Raw genomic sequence first — 22,518 nt, 5'->3', positions numbered from 1 at the left:
CTAGAAAGGGCTCAAAGTCTGACTTGATAACCATACACAATTCGCTCAAACCTTTGAATAAAACAGGAAACCATGCATAGGTAGAGGAACTTAGTGCTTTTGTGATCTGCAGGCTGAAGAGGAGACGACAACGATGAAATATCCACCATTCCAAAACAAGCCACATGCAAGAGAAACTTGTGAGACCACCATTGCTCATTACTCGAACAACCAATCACCAAAATGACACAACATAATAGCAAACATGGAGGTTCGACAGCCACCATATACCAACAACCTCGCCCGCTATCAATCCCAAAGAGACGTATTGAAACATCGCACTTCGCACAATTAATTTCTCTGTACTGCAAACATAATGGGAGGACAAGGTGACCAACCTCCTTACCATCTGCTAGATGTTCATCATTATGACACATGAAACAGAGTAGCCTCGATGTCTGTCACCCCCATCAGGGAATTATAAGAAATTTTTTATTTTCATTCTTGTTGTATAATATATACATAATTGACATTGAATTTTTTTATTTATTATTCACCTTATCCACATTAAAATGATAATACTTGCCCCTTCATATATGAAAGTAGAAATGTATATTCATAAGATATCCCATATATGTGTGTGTCAAAATGCATATTAAAATATTTTATTTATGATATATATATATATATATATATATATAGATAGATAGATAGATATATATATATATATATATATGAAATAGGTAGAGATTTATATTATTAAAAAAATATGGGTTACACAGCTAGAGCCTTTACATATTCCAATTTCCTTGCATGTTTGAGTTTGATCATGGAAACTCAATCTAAACCCTCAAGAAAGTTCCCCATGACATAAAAAATTTAGTTCCTTTCCAGCTATTTTTTTTCCAAAAAATGCCTAATATCCAGAAACATCTACATTCTATTTTTGACTATTTTTTTATTTATTTAGTATGACTTCTTTCTTTCCTTCGTGAAATACTTTTTCCTTTCTTCCCAACTTGAGTCCAACCCATGTTTTCTACAAATTCTTATAGACCATTCTTTGGCAAGTGCACGATGATGTTCTTGAAATCTTCCTCATTTGCCTGATCTTCCCAAGAATTTATCTTTATAGCATTATTCCTTGTGGTTTCTGGAGGGGATCAATTTTCCACAAGGGTTTGTTACTTTTTACTTTTGATGAGTTCAAAGAGTCCTCACTGGTATGTGTTTTTTCTTGATTTATTTTTGTTTCCTTTGATGCATTTTCTTTGGTAGTATCAACTTCCATTTTATCTTTTGGTTCCTTGTTTTCCTGGTAATCTTCCACTTTGTATACTGTATAGTGACCGCCCTGAGCTCCTTCCAACCATTTATACCTTCGACATATTTTTTCATCTTTGTTGCTTTAATGCTTGGGGCATTTTCTAATTGCATGCCCCATTTCATAACACAATCTACATCAGAATGAAACATTTTCCTAGTTGAGATTTTGGAGCCAAACATAATTTAAGGTTTTCAAATTGATCTAGGAGAGAAAACTCTTTATTGAAGTCCATATCCACACAAATTCGAGCATAAGTTGTTTTGTAAAAAACAATTGTATCTGGGTTGAGACAATAAAACTTTTGAAGAGAATTCCCAAAGGAGTATATTAATTGGAGATTTCATCTTATTTCAAAGATGAAAAGGTAGGTTTAGAAGCATTACCCAAACTAGATCTATGGAGATTGATGCCATTATCAGATCAAAGGTGGGAGACCAAGGTTGAAAGAAGAGACCTACACCACAGCTGAACCATGGCCCAAATTCACAAATTCCTTCTTTTTCTCAATATTATTGAAAAAAAGAACAAAAAAATCATGAGCCATGGGATAAATATTCAGATGATCTATTAAACGAGGTTTCCATATCTCAAATATTGATTTGTGAAGATCCATTAGCCATGGCCAAAATATATTAAACTTTCAAACTAAACCTTGCTCTGAAAGAAAACTTCTCACAACTGAAAGCTTCCTCATCCGAAGGAGCATTAAGGGAAGGCACTTCTTGAATTACTAGGAACCCAGATCCAGATTTAAAAATGGAACTATGTGAAATAGAAGAAGGGATTTCTTGTCTATCAACCATTCCTACAAAAGAAATTTTCTTCAACACTCAATCACTAAGATTCAGCATTGATATGATTACAACAGATATCAACAAGGAAATCCATGTGATATAAGCATAGATTGGTCATATAGAACAAAACCTTAGTTGTCGCAAGGGGTTTATAACTCCACCCTTCTCTTAATACGCATGAAAAAAAATTCAAACTTATTACCATTTTTAGTTGATGGGGAACTAACAACCTCCCTAGAAATATGCAATGACCCACAAGCCATATATCTCATAAACTCATAGTTCAGCCTAGGACTGAGACATTCAGAGACCGCTAGAAAGTGGAGTAGAGATCCCATACTCAAATGGGACACTTATCCTTCCAGCCTTACTATGATGGGCCATGGTGTCCCCTATGGGATTTGAAAGTAGGTGGGGAGGATGGGCCATGGTGTCCCCTGTGGGATTTGAAACTAGGTGGGGGGGATAACATCCCAGTGAGACAACCACCTCATTATCATAGGAGGAGACATTTTATTTATGATTAACATTAAAAAAATTGCTATTAATTTTTTTTTAAATATTACAAATCCATTCCATATTAAAAATAAAATAAATTACATAAAAAATATAAGAAACTTTTTAAATTTAAATTACTTCATTTTTTTAGATAAAGTTGATATAAAATTATGTTATTAGTCTTTGCCAAAGAGTCTAGGAATCAATTTGTTGGTTGACAACTATTAGTTTAGCATTGACCAACAACTCATAATGTTTAATTCTGAAAAACAAATATTTATTTTTCAATATTATTGCAAAAAATATTTTTCAAACATTTAGGTCAACCATAATTTGAAGGTCTTATTGTAGCTTTTGGGCAATGTGAATATGTCTTATTTTTCATTGGTAAGCTTCATATGAAACCAACAAAATCTTCCTCATACTAAAAAAGAAAATAAAAAAACACTCTCAATGTTATCATATATATATATATATATAGATATATATATATATATATATATATATATATATATATATATATATATATATATATGTATATGTATATATATATATATATGTATATGTATATGTATATGTATATGTATATGTATATGTATATGTATATGTATATATGTATATATGTATATATGTATATATATCAAGTGCTCAGTATTTAACTCAAAAATCAAAGTTCTTAGAGTGGCTCGAAACATTAACGACCGCATATGTCTCAGAAAAATGATCCTAACGCAACTTGTTTCGTCGAAAACCGAGTTCGTATGAGAAAGTTATTATATTTTGATTTCTTTGCTAAACAAGCGAAATTTGGAAAAAAATGCCTAGTCACTGGACAATCAACGGTCTGTACTATTGATGTGGTAGGTGACTACGCATGGTCAACATTGGTCAATGGCGAATCATAGATCGACAAGTGCATTATCTGGTGGATTGTACAATGGTTTGTTCGCACGTTTTTATTGGTTCATTTTTGGACCAATGGAAGAATGCCACGTGGCAAGCCCACAGGCTAGCCCTCCCCCCCATGTGAACACAATATATATAACCGCAAACGGTAATGTTAACTCTGGCGAGCTCCAACCATACATCACTCCAATAGTTAGCATGTGATCGATACATAACCCTGGCGGTCAAGGTAACAAACTCCTCCAAAACCATGACATTAACTCGCATGTGAACACCACAACCTCAAACCATTAGTTAACTCTGACGGTTCCACTCTAACATTCAAAGTGACATAACCATTACATGTGATTAGGTCTATTAAGTCGCTAGAGGTTACGAGTTGTTTAGCGCTAATCCGGATTTGAATTTAATTAACCACAGTTAAGCCTTAATTAACTATGAGTTAATCTGGTAGTAAATTAGGTAGTGCCCTTAAATTCGGTCCTGCCATCAAATTTAGTGGCGTTAACTAGACATCTTCCAGAATTAGAGGAGAAAATGTAGGAAAAGGTTGACTAAGCTCTAAAGAAGTCAATTTTCGACCAAAGTGAGCTCAAAAAGAGGTGTTCTTAGCTAATTTGGACATTCTAAACACATTGGTGCAGGTATCTCCCTTCTAACCCCCTGGTTAACTGCATGGGCTAGTCATGGAAAGAATATAACATAACCCAACATTCTCCAACTTGTTGTTTTCTTTCCACAGAGGGCCATAAGAGAGCTTAGTCATTTATCCAGCCCTGGAATGCCCATTGTTTCTCTACACCAAGAGAATTTCTTAGAGCTCACAGATTTTTTCAATGCATCTATAGTATTCTTCAAAGTGTCCACCTTTACCAGCAACACCTTCTTGTCTTCTATCATATCCCTCACAAAGTGATACTGAACATCAATGTGATTTTTATTTGAATGATATGCAGGGTTCTTTGCCAAGAAAATTGCACTTTGGCTGTCAAAGTCTATCCTTATACATCCCTGTACTAACCCCATACTTGAACACAATCTCTGCAACCAAACTGCTTCCTTGCTTGCATGAGTGGCTGCCATGTATTCTGCCTCTGTAGTTTATAGTGCCACTACAGATTGTTTCTTACTCATCCAACTGAATACACCTCCAAATAGGTTAAATACATACCCACTTGTAGATCTTCTCTGATCCAGATATCTAGCCCAGTCTGCATCAACAAAGCCACGAATATCCAACACTATGCCCAATCCTGGTCTTCCTTGGTAGCACAAACCACAATCACTAGTGCCACGCAAATACCTGAAAACCTGCTTTAGTGTTGTCCAGTGTTCCTTCCCTAGTTTGGCATAAACCTGCTCAATACTCCCACTGCATGTGCAATGTCTGGTCTAGTAGAAACCATCGCATACATCAGGCTACCGACTTCAATTGCATATGGAACACGGGACATATCCTCTTCCTCTTCTCGTGTCTTGGGACACTGTTTAGCAGATAACTTTACACCTACAAGAATAGGAACCTTCACCGGTTTACCATCCTGCATATTAAACCTCTGCAATATTGTCTCGACATAATTCCTCTGGATTAACCGGAGCTTGCTCTTTTCCTGATCTCTTTTAATTTCCATGCCCAAAATATAGTTTGCAGCACCAAGATCTTTCATGTTGAATTTGGAGGACAATTGGGTCTTCAAATCCTGGATAATTTCTTTTTCATTTCCAACCAGCAACATATCATCCACATACAAGACTAGATAAATAACAAGGTCACCAATTAATTTAAAATACACACAATGATCTGCTTTGCTTCTGGTGAAGCTAAGTCCCCGTATAAATGTATAAAATGTCTGATACCACATCCTTGATGACAGTTTTAACCCATACAAAGACTTCTTTAACTTGCATACCAATTCTTCCTTACTCTTCACTGCAAAGCCTTTAGGTTGCTTCATGTAGATCTCCTCTTCCAGATCCCTGTGAAGAAATGTTGTCTTCACATCCATCTGTTCTACCTCAAAATCAAAAGCAACAACAATAGATAAAAGTAATCTAATAGAAGTTACCATGGCAATAGGAGAAAAAATATCACCAAAATCAATTCTCGGCACCTGGGAATAACCTTTTGCTACCAACCGAGCTTTGTATTTCTCCACCTTTCCTTCTGCATTTGTCTTCTTCTTGAATACCCATTTGATGCCAATGGGTTTCCTTCTAGCCAACAACTCCACTAGATCCCAAGCCTCATTTTTGTGAAAAGATTCCATTTCATCAACCATGGCCTCTTTCCAGAGTTTTCCATCCTCTGAATCTATTGCTTCCTTCATAGTTATGGGATCATTATCAATAATAGATGAAGAAAATTTTGAATAGAAAGCAGATGGACTATACCTTTCCGGCTGCCTTCTTTCTCAAATTAATCTTCTCACACTCGGAGTTTGTGGCTCTTCATCTTCTGATTCCTCCTTTGCTGTAGAGTCTGATTCTTCCTCTTTTAGCTCAAACTCTATCTTCTCAAGTTCCTTTGGTTGGACTTCATGTTTAATAACATCTTTCAGCTTTCTAAACATCACATCTCAGCTATACACAACCTTCCTTGTTACTGGGTTCCAAAGCTTATAACCCTTTAAACCATCCTTATACCCAATAATGATGCACTTTTTAGATTTACTATCCAACTTGGTTCATTTCTCCTTTGGAACATGTACATATGCATCACATCCAAATACCCTCAGATGTGAAAGAGAGGGTTTCTTACTAGTCCATACCTCTTATGGAGTCTTATCCTCCAATGCTGGTGAAGGTGATCTATTGACCAAGTAACATGTTGTCTCCACCACCTCTGCCTAGAATTCTTGTCCTAAACTGGCACCACTGAGCATGCTTCTTGCCCTTTCCATCAACGTCTTGTTCATTCTTTCTACAACTCCATTTTGCTGAGGTGTATATGGAGTAGTCTTCTATCATGTTATACCACACTTCTTACAGAATTCTTCAAATTCATTACTGCAAAACTCTCCACGGTTATCTGTCCTCAGCACCTTTATCTTCTTCTCTGTCTAGTTTGCCACCAGAGTCTTAAATTCTTTAAACTTGTTAAAGACTTCAGATTTCTTCTTGAGGAAATATATCCATGTAATCCTTGAGAAATCATCTATAAATGATACATAGTACACAGACTTACCCAGTGATGGAACCTTCACAAGTCCAAACACATCACTGTGCACAAGCTATAATATATGTTTCGCCCTCTTACCACCAGAGGGGAAACTCACCTGATTCTGCGTCCCATATACAAAATTTTCACAGAAATCAAAATCCATAGAGCTATTACTCATACCTTCTACCATACCTTTACCATGAAGTATTCGAAGGTCCTTCTCCCTAATATGTCCAAGCCTTTGATGCAACAACATGGTCTTCTCTCCAGAGACCACTAAATTTTCTGCTCCACTTTTAGGAACCACAGAACTGTTGCACCCATCAACAACACTACTACCTTGCAACTTTTACAAAGTTCCAATCCGAACTCCCTGCATCAATACCAGTGCTCCCTGAACCATCTTGCAGGTATTGTTCTCAAAAATAGTTTTTACACCTGCATCATCCAGCTTGCTTATAGAAATCAGATTTCTTGCTAATGTAGGAATATGTAGAACACCCGAAAGTGTTCTAACTCTTCCACCTTGCAAATTCAACTTTACTTTTCTGCGAACAACGATTCTAGCCTTCCTATCATCCCCTAAGAAGACATCACCACCATCGTATTTCTCATACTCGCAGAACCACTCTCTATGGGGAGTGAAGTGAAAGGGTGCACCTAAGTCAATCAACCATGCCTCATGAACTACATGTGTACTTGAAGAAGCCAAGTACACATCCCCACCTTAATCTGAGGTGGTTTTTGCCTCTGCAGAAGGAGCATCATCAGATCCCTTTCCTTTATCAAGAACTTTAGATTTATAGTCCCTTTTGTAGTGCCCTTCGTTTCCGCATTTCTAGCACGCCACCTTTACAGGTTTTCCTGAATATTTATATCTCCCTCTAGATTTATACCTCCCACTCGATGACTTATTTTTGTTTTCGTTATGGGACCGTCCTTGTATAGGCAAGGCATCACCATTATGGCTCTCCATATTTTCCTGTCTCATATCCTTCGTTAGCAAGGATGAGACTATTTCATCAAACTGCAAGGTAATTGCATTGCTACCTATTGCAATAACAAGACTATCCCATGAATCTGGTAGAGAACACAACAAACTAATGCACTTATCTTCATTTGAAATTTTAATATCAATAGACGATAATTGACTTACCACAGTATTAAACACATTCAGATGCTCTGTCACTGAGTCTCCATCTTTCATCGTCAGGTTATATAGCTTTTTCCGTAGGAACAGTTTATTCACCAGAGACTTAGATTGGTATAAAGTCCCTAACTTGTCCCACAAAGCCTTCGCCATAGCTTCCCCTGATATAGTCAGCAATACTGAATCTGAGACACACAATCATATTGTGCTCTTTGCTTTTCGATCCAACTTCTTCCATTCTTCATCAGACACTCTCGTTGGTTTAGTACCTGGATCTACCATGATCCACTGATCTTTATCCACCAACAGATCCTCCATATTGAGTTTCCATAACTCAAAACTCTAACCATTAAATTTGTCGATCTCTATCTTTCCACTGCTCGCCATCTCCTTTCACCAATAGAATCAATCCCGCAGATCTCCCACTTAATAGGGTCTACCACAGGCCTGAGAAAAACCCCTCAGCAACAAAGGTGTCCCCTTGAAGCCAAAACAACTCTAATACCAAATGTCGGTTTTAACCCGGTACAGAAATTACCTGCATACGAATTCTAAAACACAGAAAATAAACAATTCGAGAGCATAAGACATAAAACACATATAGACAGAGATTTTCCCATGGATCCCAAAACTGGGGCTACCGGTTTGATTTTTCATTATGTTCCTTTCAATGTTATGATATATATTTATACATGCCGAAACATCCAATACCATGGATCGAAAACCATCGCATCCAAAACCATGGATCGAAAACCATCACGTCCAAAACTATGTGCGAAAAATCATGCACAAAACCATAGGTATGTCCGCCCAACCTAATATAGAGTGGGGCTCTGCCCCCCTTCTAACCCCCCGGTTAACTACATGGGGTAGTCGTGGAAAGAATATAACACAACCCAACAATAAGGAGCCTTAGAGCTTTGTAAACAACATTTTTTCTACATTGAGATAATACAAAGGCCCAAGCCATGGAAGATGGACCAAGGAGATGTAGCCCAGGATGGCTGAACTCCTTCATCAAAAAACTGTGTTAATGTGTCTCTTTCTGGTTTGTTGTACTTTGAATATTTGAAATTCAATATTTGTTTTTGAAGCTATTTTTCTCATGAATGTATTTTTAAACTTAAGGAAATTTACCTGATTGTATGCACAAATAGCTAATAAAACCTCAGCACAAGAAGAAATAGGTAAGAATATGTTTATAAATATTTAATTTCTATTAGCACAACAAATCTAACCATACAAAAATAGATCAAGTTGGCATCATAGCAAAGGTTGAATTTCTTGATTTCTTGAGTTTGTGCAATTAGGATCTTAATGGTTGCAAAATTGTGATGCTTACAAGGTTAAAGTTGTAGAAAGTTGAAGGGAAGCTATTGGTTGCAACTCTTGAAGTAATGCCAAGAAGAAGGAGAGCCACAAGGCCACAATCTCCACCACCCAAAGTTCCAATTCCAACTGCACTTGAAACTCCTCAAGTTTTGTCTTCAACTGAGATTGAAGAGGTACAAGTAGTACCAATTTTTGAGCCTGAATCCATAGCCATTATGTCTGGAGAAAGAGAGCCTGAAGGTCCCTCTTCAGAAGAGGAAGAATTCAAGAAATATTTCTATACTTTGAATGAGATGGTTAAAGTCCTGTATGAAGAGAGGAACACTAGAATGGTTGGAGAGAGTTGTAAGCCTCGACATGGAGAAGGAAGCTCAAAGGACAAAAAAGATGAGAAGAAGGATTCTAAAGGGAATGGTGGAAATCCACCTCCATCTCCACCATCCTCATCAATTTTTGTCATCATCTTCACCATCTCACACAACATCATCTTCCACTACCACCACTGAAATAGCCCATACTCATTCCAAAACCCCAAAAGGAAAGACTCCATTACTTAAATTGGACATAAAATTCGAACTTCCCATGTACAATGGAGAGCTGAATGTAGAAACATTGGACAATTGGATTCGACGGTTGGAGGTATACCGTAGAATTCAGAACCTTCAAGAAGATGACATAAATATCTAGTTGGCTTCATTGAGGCTAGAAGGAGCTGCACTGGTTAGGTGGGAAGAAAAGACTCAAGAGGAAATGAGAATCCATGGTAAGATATCCATCACTTGGGTTGAATTTGTTTATGCAATTAAAAGACAATTTTATTCTTTAGCCTATATGCAAAAATCCATTATGAGTTGGCAATATTTTAGGCAGCTTAAAGGCCAAACAATCTAAGGTTATATACAGGAGTTTAGGAAAAGGGCTTTGTTATTAGGAGTGAATTTGAATTCCCAAGATAGACTGCTGAAATATATTGGGGGTTTATATTCCTATCTAAAACATACTATTCTTATGTTCAATCCAAACAATTTAGATGAGGTATGTGTGCAAGCCACACACCTTGAATCTAGAAGAAAGAACATTCAGGAAGAGGGTAGTAAGAGGAAGCCATTCAAGGGCAAGGAGAAAGATAAGGGTGGAAAATCGAAGGGAAAGAAAAATGCAAGTGTGAAGAAAGAATGGGAGAAAATCACATGCAAACATTATTCCAAAGAGGGGAATGATGAAGCCCACTACTGGAAATTGCATCCCGAATTAAGGATTAAGAAACAAAACAATAAGGAAAAACAAAAGATGACCGCTACCACACAACATGACCTTGGTTCAGATTCTGGTGATGAGACCAAGAATTCAGCCATGGTTACAAAAGGGAAAGAAATTGCTGCAAGCACTAGTTCATCATGTAGTCAAAACAACACTCCAAATGAAGAGTCAAGAATAAAGTTGTTTCATGTTAGAGTGATTTCAAATAATACAAATATTGATGCATTATTTGATAGTGGGTCACAATCAAACTTTATTTCAGAAGACTTGGTTAAAAAACTAAACCTTGAAACTGTACCTCATCATAAGCCATATAAATTGGGTTGGATAGTTAACAATGCAAATTTACAGGTTACGAGGAAGTGTTTATTCAAGTTCTCCATTACTAAAAAGTTCATCGATGAAGTTGTGTTAGATGTAGTTCCACATGAAATCTCAAGAATCATTTTGGGTAGTCCTTATTTGTATGATAGAAAAGTAGTATTTTATCGCCATGACAAAAAATACATATTGCTCAAGAATGGGGTGCAGTACATACTGAGAGCCCATCGCAAAAAGATGAACATTTCTTTCTAGGGTGGATGAAGAGACTAGTAAATGCAAGTAAAAATTTTGTGCTTCTCATGATCAAGAAAAATAATGATATTGATTATGAATCTTTTGAAGGTTGTGATGATAAATTGAAATCTGATTTGTTTTATGTGGTAAATAAGCATGGCGAGATGTTTCAAGAACCAAAGGGGTTACCTCCCAATAGGGGAATTTAGCATGAGATTCAGTGGCAACAAGATATTCCACTTCTGATCTTTGGCATGTATCACATGTTTATTATGGAGAGCTTGAAAATCAAAAAGAAAATTCAAGAATTGTTGAGCAAGGGTATCATACACCCATCTACTTTGCCATGTGGTTCACCCATTGTCTTGGTGCCAAAGAAGGATGGAACTTGGTGCATGTGTGTGGATTTCCATGCATTGAACAAAATCATAGCAAAGAATCATTATCCACTCCCAAGAATTGATTATTTGCTTGATCAGTTGAGGTATGAAAGGTATTTCACTAAGTTAGACTTATGAAGTGGTTATCATCAAGTTAGTATAGCTGCAGAAGACATTTGGAAAACTACCTTTAAAACTAAACAAGGATTGTTTGAGTGGCTTGTTCTGCCTTTCGGTCATACAAATGCTCCAACTACTTTCATGAGTGTAATGAATGATGTATTGAGACCATTTCTAGATGATTTTGACATTATCTACTTAGATGATATCCTCATATTCAGCAAGTCAAGAGATGAACATGTCATGCATGTAAACAAAGTACTTGATGTATTGAGAAAAGAACAATTGTTTTTAAAGATGTTGAAGTGTGAATTTGGAAAGACTTCTTTAGTGCATTTAAGACACATTGTTGGAGGAGGTGAGCTAAAGATAGACCCCTCTAAGGTTGAGGTCATTCCGAATTGGCCCAAGCCCAATACAGTTATAGAGATAAGAAACTTTTTAGGGGCAGCACGATATTGGAGAAAGTTTATTGCTAATTTTTCTTCTATTGCAGCTCCATTACATGCATGGACAAGTTTCAAGAAAGTCTTCCATTGGGGATATGTACAACATAAATAATTTTATGCTCTGAAGCAAAAGATATGTTCAACACTGGTATTAGCACTTCTAGATCTTAGACAGTCATTCTAGATTCAAACGGATGCAAGCGATTATGCCATGGGAGAAGTTATATTGCAACATGGTAAGCCCATTTCATTTCATTGTGAAATCTTTAATGGATTTGTAACTAACTATTCCACACATGACAAAGAACTTTATGCATTGATACAAAGTGTTAAGAAATGGAAGCATTATTTAATGGGGAAGGAGACCATCATCCATACCGACCATCAACCATTGTAGTGTTTACTGTCACAGTCAAAGTTGTAGCAGTCACGACATTTCAAATGGATGGTTTTTCTACGACAATTTCATTTGGTTATCAGGTAAAGAAAGGGAATCTACAATAAGGTAGTCGATATGCTTTCAAGGCCTATTGCAAATTCATCTGTTATACTCAAGCATGATTCTGTTTTGCATGAAAGTTACATAGAACAATATGCAAATGATAGTGACTTTCAAGAAGTATATGCAAGCTTGAGTCAAGGAAATCAAATTGAAGAGTTGGATTATCATGTACATAACAGTTTGTTGTATCACTTGGGCAAGTTGTATATTCCACAGGGAGAAAGAAACAATATCATAAGGCAGGCACGCACTTCATTGATTGCTGGACACTTTGGTGTAGGTAAGACAGTAGTGAATCTTCAAAGGTATCGTTATTGGCCACACATCTTGGATAATGTTTCTCGTTTCATAAGAGGATGTTCTTTATGTGCTACAAGTAAGCCTAGCAATAGGAAACTTGGTTTATACACTCCACTTCCAGTACCTTCATGTCCATGGGAGAGTATCTCAATGGAATTTGTAGGAGGTCTTCCATTGTCAAGGAAAGGTCATGATTACTTATATGTAGTTGTAGACAGGTTCAACAAAATGTGCATACTGACACCATGTAAAAAGAAAATTACAGCTAAACAAACAGCTCACCTTTTCTTCCAAAACATTTGCGTTCATTTTGGTCTTCCTACTTCTATTGTAAGTGATCAAGATTCTCGATTTGTTTGGAATTTTTGGTTGAATTTGTGGGACATGATGGACACAAAGTTAAATAAGAGCACAACCTTTCATCCACAAATAGACGAACAAACTGAGTTTGTCAACATATTCTTATAGGATATTGCAACAAACATCCCAAGTTGTCGGATGAACAGTTGCATTACATACAACATGCATACAATAGGGGAAAGCATTCTTCCACAAACACATCGCCATTTGAGGCATGTTATGGGTAATTGCCAAGATCTCCATTGGACTTCATCTTTGAGAGAGATCTTGCCATCAATGGTCACAGTGACATCGATAAGGCAAGGAAGCTCATGGAAAAAATTCAATTCATACATCATACAATGTAGGAACATCTTGAGAAAAGTCAAAGCAACTACAAGGCAAGGCATGACAAACACCAGGTTGATCACAAATTTCAATTTGGTGACGATGTTTGGTTATATATTAGCAAAGAGAGGCTTCAATGGGAAAGTAAAAGCTTAAACCAATTCATTATGGTCCTTTTAAAATTATGGAAAAGATTGGTAACAATGCATTTAGGCTTGATTTGCCTCCTTAAATGCAAATATACTCCGTTGTTAATGTTGAGAATTTGAGATTGTTTGAGCCTCCTTTGATTGATGATCAAGGAGAGCATATTCAGCTGCCATCAATAGATGATTTTTCGCCAGAATATCTAGGTGAACTTCCCTAGGATCTCATACTTGACAAAAGAACCAGAACTTCAAAGAGAGGGGATGTTGAATACCTTAGTGTCGGACTCTAGGGACAAAAGCCTTCTCAAGCCAAATGGTTGCAAACCGAGAAGATGAGGTAGTTGTACCCTCACCTGCTAAATAATTGATAGTATATTTTGGGGTCCAAAAGGCTTCCAGTGGGGAGGAATGATCAGGGGCTTAGTATTTAGCTCAAAAATAAAAGTTCTCAGAATGGTTCAAAACCTGAATGACCGTGTTCATCTTGGAAAAACGATCCTAACGCAACTCATTTCATCTGAAACCGAGTTTGTATGAGAAATTTATTGTGTTCTAATGACTTTGTTGAACAAGCAAATTTTGCAAAAAAATGCCGAGTCACTGCACAGTTAGTAGTTTGTACTGCTAACGTGGAAGGTGACTAGGCATGGTCAACATTGGCTAATGAAAAATTAGCGATCGACAAGTGGCATTATCTGGTTGGATTGTACAGTGGTTTGTTCGCACGCTTTTATTAGTTCATTTTTGGAGCAATGGAAGAATCGCACGTGGAAAGCCTCGAGGCCACCACGTGGCACCTCCCAAAGGTTAGATTTGAGGTCTAACAGTGGAGTAAAATTTATTGGCGATACTTGGAGTCGAACCCATGACCTACTACACGAAAACCATACGCCTTACCAACTATGCTACAGGGTAGTTCTTACCTTATCTATTCTCTAGATATATTTAATTTGTAATCATTTGGAGGTTGGAGGTTAGGAGAGGTCTAGCTCGCAGGCCAGCCCTCCCCCGCATGTGAACACAATATATATAACTGCAAATGGTAACATTAACTCTGGCGAGCTCCAACCGTACAACACTCCATCAGTTAGCATGTGAACGATACATAATCTCGACAGTCAAGGTAACAAACTCCTCCAAAACCATGACATTAACTCTCATGTGAACACTGCAACCTCAAACCATTAGTTAACTCCAAAGGTTCCACTCTAACATTCAATGCAACATAACCATTACATATGGCCAGGTCTATTAAGCCGTCGGAGGTTACAGGTTGTTTAGCGCTAATCCGGTTTTGAATTTAATTAAGCGCAGTTAAGCCTTAATTAACTATGAGTTAAACTAGGAGTAAATTCGACAGTGCCCCTAAATTTGGGCCTGCCACCAAATTTAGTGGCGTTGACTGGAGATGTTCCAGAATTAGAGGAGAAAATGTAGGAGGACGCTGATTGAGCTCTAGAGAAGTCAATTTTCAACCAAATTGAGCTCAGAAAGAGGGGCTCTTGGCAATTTTAGGCATTCTGAACACATTGGTGTAGGTATCAAAAGCCTTAGAGCTTTGTAAATAGATTTTTTTTCCACATTGAGTTAATACAAAGGCCTAAGCCATGGAAGCTGGACCAGGGAGATGTTGTCCAAGAGGGGTGAACTCCTTCATCAAAACACTGTGTTAATGTGTCTTTTTAATGATTTGCAGTACTTTGAATATTTTTTGTTCAGTATTTGTTTCTGAAGCTATTTTTCTGATGAACGCCTTTTTAAACATAAGAAAATTTACCTGATTGTGTGCACAAACAACGAATAAAACCTCAGTGCAAGAAGAAATAAGAAAGCATATGTTTATAAATATGTTATTGTTATTAGCACAACAAAGCTAATCATACAAAAATAGATCATATATATATATATATATATATATATATATATATATATATATAGATATATATATATATATATCTATATCTATATCTATATCTATATCTATATATATATAGTTGATGTAAAATTAATGTAAAAATTGAAGTATTTCATTTATTAAGGACATTCATTTTTTGTTTTCACTATTTTTTAATTTGTTAATATAAGTGTTATTTTACCGTACATCTCAATGACTTAAATGATAAAGATGAATATGTTGGCATATGATGAACATGAATAAGTTGGAGTGATAATGAGCTTATATGAAAATAATCCTTTAGTTGATGTTATCTTACATATTTATGTAGAACCATCATAGATTAACCAAGCACATAAAATATAAAAAATCTTTAGATGCAAACTTCTTTTTGAGTGAAAAACTTGAGAAAAAGTTTCCACCTCCAAACATTTTATTCCTCTAGGCTCTTTATAGATCTAGATATTAAAGATGAATTTATGCTCATTTTGAGCAAAACACTAATAAAATATTTTAGCTATAAATTTGTTTTATCTTCACTCCTCTTATATAATATATACATAGTTGACATTGAAATATTTTATTAATGATTCACAATCTTCACATTAAAATGTTCATACATACACACCATGTTTGGAAATAGAAAACATATATAGATAAGATACCATCTCTTTCTCCACACACACACACACATACATATATATTTGTGTACTCAAAATGCATATTGAAATATTTGATTTATGAGTCATATTAATATTTTTTTGTTACTAATATTTTTAAAATATTTTATATCAATTTCATATTAAGAATGGAATAAATTACATATCCATCCTAGAATAGAAAGTGAAAATACAAGAATTTTTTTTATTTAAATTACTTTAAGTTTCTTTACATAAAATAGATATAAAATTATGTTATTTAATATGGACATTGAAATATTTTATTTATGGGTGGCATTATTTTTTATTATGAATATATTTTTGTTTTAAATATTAAATATAAATTGAATATATAAAATGAATTACACAACATATAATATCAATAATATTATTTTTACTTGTTAATTATCAAATTTCGTCCATATTCAATATGGAGTTGACACATGTACCTTTTAAAATAAAAAACAAAATATTCTTTAAATAAAAAAAACACATTGTAGACTATAATAAAAAAACAAAAATGAATGTACATGTTCATTTGTAATAATATTTTATTTTCATTCTCAATCATAAAACAACGGGGGGGTGCATAAAACATAAGTACGTTGACATGAAACCTTAATCCCAATTGATCGTCAATATTGGTAAGATAAAGAGGTTGGGTGGGAGTGGGGCGATTCGGGGAAACAAGAAGAGGTGGGCGTTTAGTGACTGTAAATTGGCGGGGAGACTCCTTTGGAAATAGTAGAGGAGGAGGCAGCGGGGGTCGAACAGGAGCCACTACTGGAGTTGCTGGTGCCTGTCTCGCTACTGTCCATCCTAATGCAAGAACCGCCATTTAAACACAGACTTGGAAGATTTGCCTGCAAATTAAAACGATAAGAGGGCAATATTGCTATCTGCACAACTTCGTATTATGGTATGCATGGGAAGCCAAATTTATAGATGTTCCTGTGCTTGTTTTGCACATTGTAATTATAATCAATTGACTGTTTAGTGGAACCGGTGGTCTGGTTGTTGAAACGCGTTATAATGGCGATTTTTTCTAAATTTAGGTGGTCCAAGAATATTCTGGCGTATTTTTCTATTACATAAAATCTCCTGCTGCCTTTCATAAGGTCAATATACGCTTTAACGCCACTGTTGATTTTTTATGGTTCCGGGTGGCAGAGCAGTATTGATTTTATGCGTTTATGAACATGGCCACTTAAAAAAACCTGGCAGGGATAATGTCAAAAATAACGGTTCAGGGCCAGTGATAATTACAAATATTTTTGAACGTGGCAAGGCCAACAACCCGGTAAGAATATAGGGGGCAGTAGGGTTGTGTTTTTCAAACTTATTGAAATTTGCAGATATTTAAACAACTTCATAAGAACATGGGGATAGGTACGGATTAAATATAAGTCACATAACAACCAATTCACTTTCAAGTAGGTGTACATCATTGTCAATTAGGTGACCGTTTCTTACCTCATAAGTTAACATTTTTAATTTTTAATTTTTAATGATTATTCTTTTAAATAAATAGATATTTTTTATTTGTAAGTTTAGATATTTTTATTAATTTAAAAGTTAACAATAGTGATTATATTTTATCAAAAAAATTTGGCCTCACTCTTATTAGATTTATTGCTCAGTAGGTAAATCTCAAACAAATAGTTAATTGCCAAAATGGTATAAGAAACTAAAACTTGAAAGGTCAATTATACCAGAAGTTCAAAATCAAAATACCCCTCGCAATCATTAGGCATTAGAGGAGTTGACCAGAGCACAATGATGAAGACCATATCCCAGCGATCGAGGAGGCCTAAAGTCACAATGTAAGTGTTTTTCTATATGGGCCATCCTTCCTTCACAGAAATTCAACTTCTCTTGTATACGCCACATCCCGCTCTGAATGTTGGCCAAGCAGTATTACATTTGCCACTGATTTCATTAGATCATTCATGAAACTGACAACCACATTTTGATCATCATGTTGATCCATGATTAGTTTTTCCAAAATGCGAGTTACATGAGAGAGCTGACTATCAAGAGTCTTGAGAGAAGGGCCCTGAACTTCACTTCTAGCTGGTTGGGAAGGGTGAGGGTCAACCCCTTGATCGTGGCCTAGGTCTCCCATCCTTTGAATTTCATGTTGGCCATGCTCCCCCACCCCTCTTCTCACCCTTCCATGTGACGTGGCATATCTACCTAACAAGCAACTGAAAGCCCTAGACCCTTACATTTCGATGCTAAAACGATGAGAATGTATGGTTGGAATCATCCAAGATAATCAGCTGGAACTGGAAGAAAGGGATGAGACCTCCCTGCCTGTACCTCCAACTCCCAAAAGACAACAACACAAAATCAACCAAGTAAGCCCAAGATCTAATCCAAGTTACAAGCTTCAAGCCCCTAGATTCAACCATAGAGCCATTAACATGTCACCAAACAAGCCCAAAAAACACCAAATCTTTCCAGAGATGAAGAAACCCTCCCACCCAGATAATCACAACAATTTTGACTCGAGATGTCCCACATCTAGCTTGACTTGCCTAGGGAATGAAATTCCCCGGCTTTCTCTAGATGAGTTTCTCAAAACACAGCAAGTACACATAAGACACAAAAAGACGACCCCCACAAGAAAAGAGAGTGGCACCAGAATTAACTTTTAAAAACAAACACTCCTATAGATAGATGAAGCACCCCAAAACTCTACGATCTGAGTACGAAAATTGGGCTAAGAAAATAAAATTCCATACCTCTCAGCGAGCCAGAAAATCCAACGATAATTCTAGTAGGCATTCCAACATCCACCAAGCGCCAAGGTGCAGTTTCGCCTCACAAACTTCGTGAGATGAAGCTGAACTATAGCGTATGATTATAGGGTCCCCAATGTGCAACCAATAAACCAACGTTCCTCCAATTTTTCTGCCCCAAGAGCCAAAGCTAACTCCTCACGTCCCTGCTCCTAGACTCTCAACAGAAAATTCCTTCCAAATCTTGGCCTTCTTCTTTGAGAAAACAGGCATGCCTCCAATGACCTTGCATCCCATAGCACCTTCAAAACCATGAAGCTCATGTGCAATACTCCCTAAGTGCTTCACCAACACAATAAACACAAATATGGTTCCTTCCCTTGAATACATCAAGTCACCACATAAGAGATTTTAATGTTGCATGAGACTACATGGTAGCATAGTGCCACACCACCCCTTTTAGTTGTCAAGAGAGTCGGTGGGGTGGTGGGCACCCTCACTATTCTCAAGGCTTCTTTACTCCATCACCCCCATTGAGGAAACCTTGATGTTCTCTAGCATATTATGTACCTAGTCGAACCAGTGGTATATGATCATCAATGATCAAGGGGTTGAATATTTGAGATCTTATTCCTAATTTCCCCAGTTTCCTAAAATATTTGTTGCTTTATTACCAGTCCTTCTTGAGTGAGAAGTGATAACATAGGGGAAGGATAGTAATAATTCCTAACTATTAGTGACCAGAAATTCCAACCTCCAACTTTTAACTAATTTCTTCATTAGAGATCCATGTAATAGTTTTTGCATTGTATCTATTGCGATTCAAGAGCCCCCATCAATATAGAGCTTAGAAAAGCATTCCTCTATTTCTATAATCAACCCTCTTTCTAGTGGTTTGAAATTCCCTAGATTATTAATGGTATACCCACAATATCTTGCATAGATTCGTAAGGCATTTTCCATCTCATCATGAAAAATTCCCTCGTATCCCCCCGGTCCTAAGTTTCCTTTAGAGGCTCTATCAAAATTTAATTTGACAAAGCCCAAGGGGAGAAGAGAATAGCTAGAAGAGGATACCCTTGATTCCTTAGGACGATGTGACTCACTAGTGACTAGAATTTATTGTGAGATTTCCAAGTCCCTCAATATGCACCCCTCTAGGTAATCCATCTTCTAGTCCTTTGCATCCCACAGTTTTGATAAGATAGTCTCTTTCAAATTCTTCTTATTGATTTTCCGCATAGCCTCCTTTGAATATCTTTGAAAACAATCATGTTCGTCTCCTTCCATACATTCTAGAGGAGAAAGCTCAATATAAAAATCCATGCCCTATTGACGACTAGAATATTAAAGAGGGATACTCTCCACATATCTATAGTCTACTACAGGCTATTTCGCATGGGGGCCTAACTCAATGAATCTCTGAGATATCACGTGCGTTTATGGCATACTAAACAATACCCCTAATTTGACTACATATTGGAAAATACCTCTAAAAATCAAATTATTTAACCCCATAGCAATACAAACCCAATACACTTTCCCAATTTAAAAAAACCTTACTTTCACTAGATATTGTAGGTATCCATTTTTTCATTAACATTTTTTATACCCCTTTATATTTTTTCATTAACTTTGAGCTCCATTTTTTATACCTACCAATATAAAACCCTTTACCCCCTATATATCCCCCAATATATTATGTCATTTTTTCCTCAATATATATCCCCCAATATGAACCCATGTGGTATGGTATTTCTCCCCGAGCGAATCCCCCATGCTATTTGGGGCATGAATCAATTGACCAAATAAGGAAAACAATTGATTCCATAATGCTTCCACAAAAGTGCAAGTATTCAAAATTGGCTCCATTGTTTCCTCCTACTCCTTACAAAGTGGACAGAAGGATGGACCAATGAATCCCTTTTTTGCAAATGGTCCCATGTTAGTAGCTTTCTCCTCCCAATGAGCCATAGTAAGTGGGTAAAATTTGGCCAAATTTTTCCCATCCAAATTCTCCTCGAAAGGGGTGCTCGATGAATGTCTAAGTGTCCATCCACGATACCATAAGCTTCCTTTACAATAAACATAATCTTCTTTTTATACCATCATACAAGCTTATCTTGATCATGCAACACATGAATTTTCTTATCTATTAGACAAAGATTTAGCATTAGCCATGCCTACATTGCTAGATCATCAAGTCGATGTTCCAAGGTTTTCCACTCGAGCCAAGAGGAGTGAGGATTGTATTCCTTCCAAAAATCTGCCACTTTGGCAGTGCCCAGGGAGTTAGTAAACATCTTGAGGTTCATAAGCTCTTATTTGGATTCCAAGTGTGGAAGTTACTACTAGGGTTCCTCCCAAAAATGAGTTGTCCTACCATCCTTGACATCCCAAAAAAGTGATTATGAATTATAGATTTGTTCTCCTAGGCCAAATTCCAAATGCATGACCCTGAAGGGAAGGAATGAGAATGCAATTTCCCCACTTAAATTATATCACGTCTATATTTTATATCCCATATTCGCTTCCAAATTCCCCCCTAATGCTCTGTTAAGAGTTTTACAGTCTCTCAAACCCAAACCGTCATTCAAATTTGGAAGAAACACCTTGTCCCAAGCCACCAAAGCGCACTTACTAGCATTCTTGGCGCCTTTCTATAAAAATATTTTGAATCTAAAGACAATGTCTCTGTAGACTGATTTTGGGGCTAGTAAAATTGCTATTTGATAAACCGAGAGGGTATGGAGGATCGATTTTAACAAAGTGACTCGACCTTCTAGGTTCAATGCTTGAAAATACAAATTATCCAATTGTTTGGTAATATTATTGATAAGCTCTTGCCAAGAAGATTTTTGTTTTTAAATTTGTAACCAGTGGGATACCCAAATATTTAGCCACGAGGCTTCCCACCTGGAATCCCATGTTTTGAGCTAGATAAACCTACACTCTTTGTCTGGAATTAAAAAATAATATACTAGACTTTTCCCCATTTATCAATGTACTTGAAGCTTCTTGAAATTCCAAGAGAAGTAGATTAATCATCCTTGTTTCTTGTATAGATGGCTCTCCAAATAACATTATGTCATTGACAAACTATTGATGTGTGATAGGAAAGTATTGACCTATTATGTAACCACCTCTCCCACATTTACCCAAATTCACAAGCCTTCCAAGGTAAAAATGAGACGAAGAGTTACTAGGACATGAACCAACCCCCAAGATTTAGTTATGAAAGTTAGGTCAATAACTGAAAACTCACAATATTCCTCAAGGCTTACAGGACACTCAAGGGCCAAAGAACCACCCCAGGTGAGAAAACCATAAGTTGGGGTTCCTTTTCACTAATCTTGGCTCCCAACCAAATGCATGACAAGGCATGGGTATGGTTGAAGGATTCCAAACACATGTACAACACTTCATAAGTGTGGTTGTGACCCAAATTTCCCAGTTCATAGGTTGTGGTCCCAAGATCTGAGCCACAATTCCAGGCTAGCCTCCAGACCATTACCCAAAACTACCTAAGGCTTCTCCAAATGATAGATTACATAAAGATGATGCTAAACATAGAAAACCTAAACAAGAACCTGACCTAACCGGGCATAACCATGACATTCATTTCCTCAAACATATGGTGAACATGTAAGCTATAGGTCATGAATGCATA

The 22,518-nt window shown here is 36.6% G+C and overlaps 1 protein-coding gene across 1 annotated transcript in view; it reads right to left on the bottom strand.

Annotated features, from left to right (window-relative positions):
• The window catches only part of LOC149154021 (benzyl alcohol O-benzoyltransferase-like), a 51,248-nt gene extending 34,230 nt beyond the window's left edge, over window positions 1-17,018 (bottom strand). Inside the window, exon 1 of the mRNA XM_089445978.1 lies at window positions 16,694-17,018. Within this exon, the coding sequence (XP_089302104.1) occupies window positions 16,694-16,942 (249 nt within the window). The 5' untranslated portion in view covers window positions 16,943-17,018. The remainder of the gene's footprint in view (window positions 1-16,693) is intronic.
• Between the last annotated feature and the right edge of the window lie 5,500 nt (window positions 17,019-22,518).

Source organism: Pinus tabuliformis, chromosome 9 (genome assembly GCF_031772625.1).
Source record: "Pinus tabuliformis cultivar Carrire ecotype Pingquan chromosome 9, CPIR1, whole genome shotgun sequence".
Taxonomy (NCBI): domain Eukaryota; kingdom Viridiplantae; phylum Streptophyta; class Pinopsida; order Pinales; family Pinaceae; genus Pinus; species Pinus tabuliformis.
The sequence above is the reverse complement of the archived record's forward strand: the minus strand, read 5'-3'. Positions and strand labels throughout refer to the sequence as shown.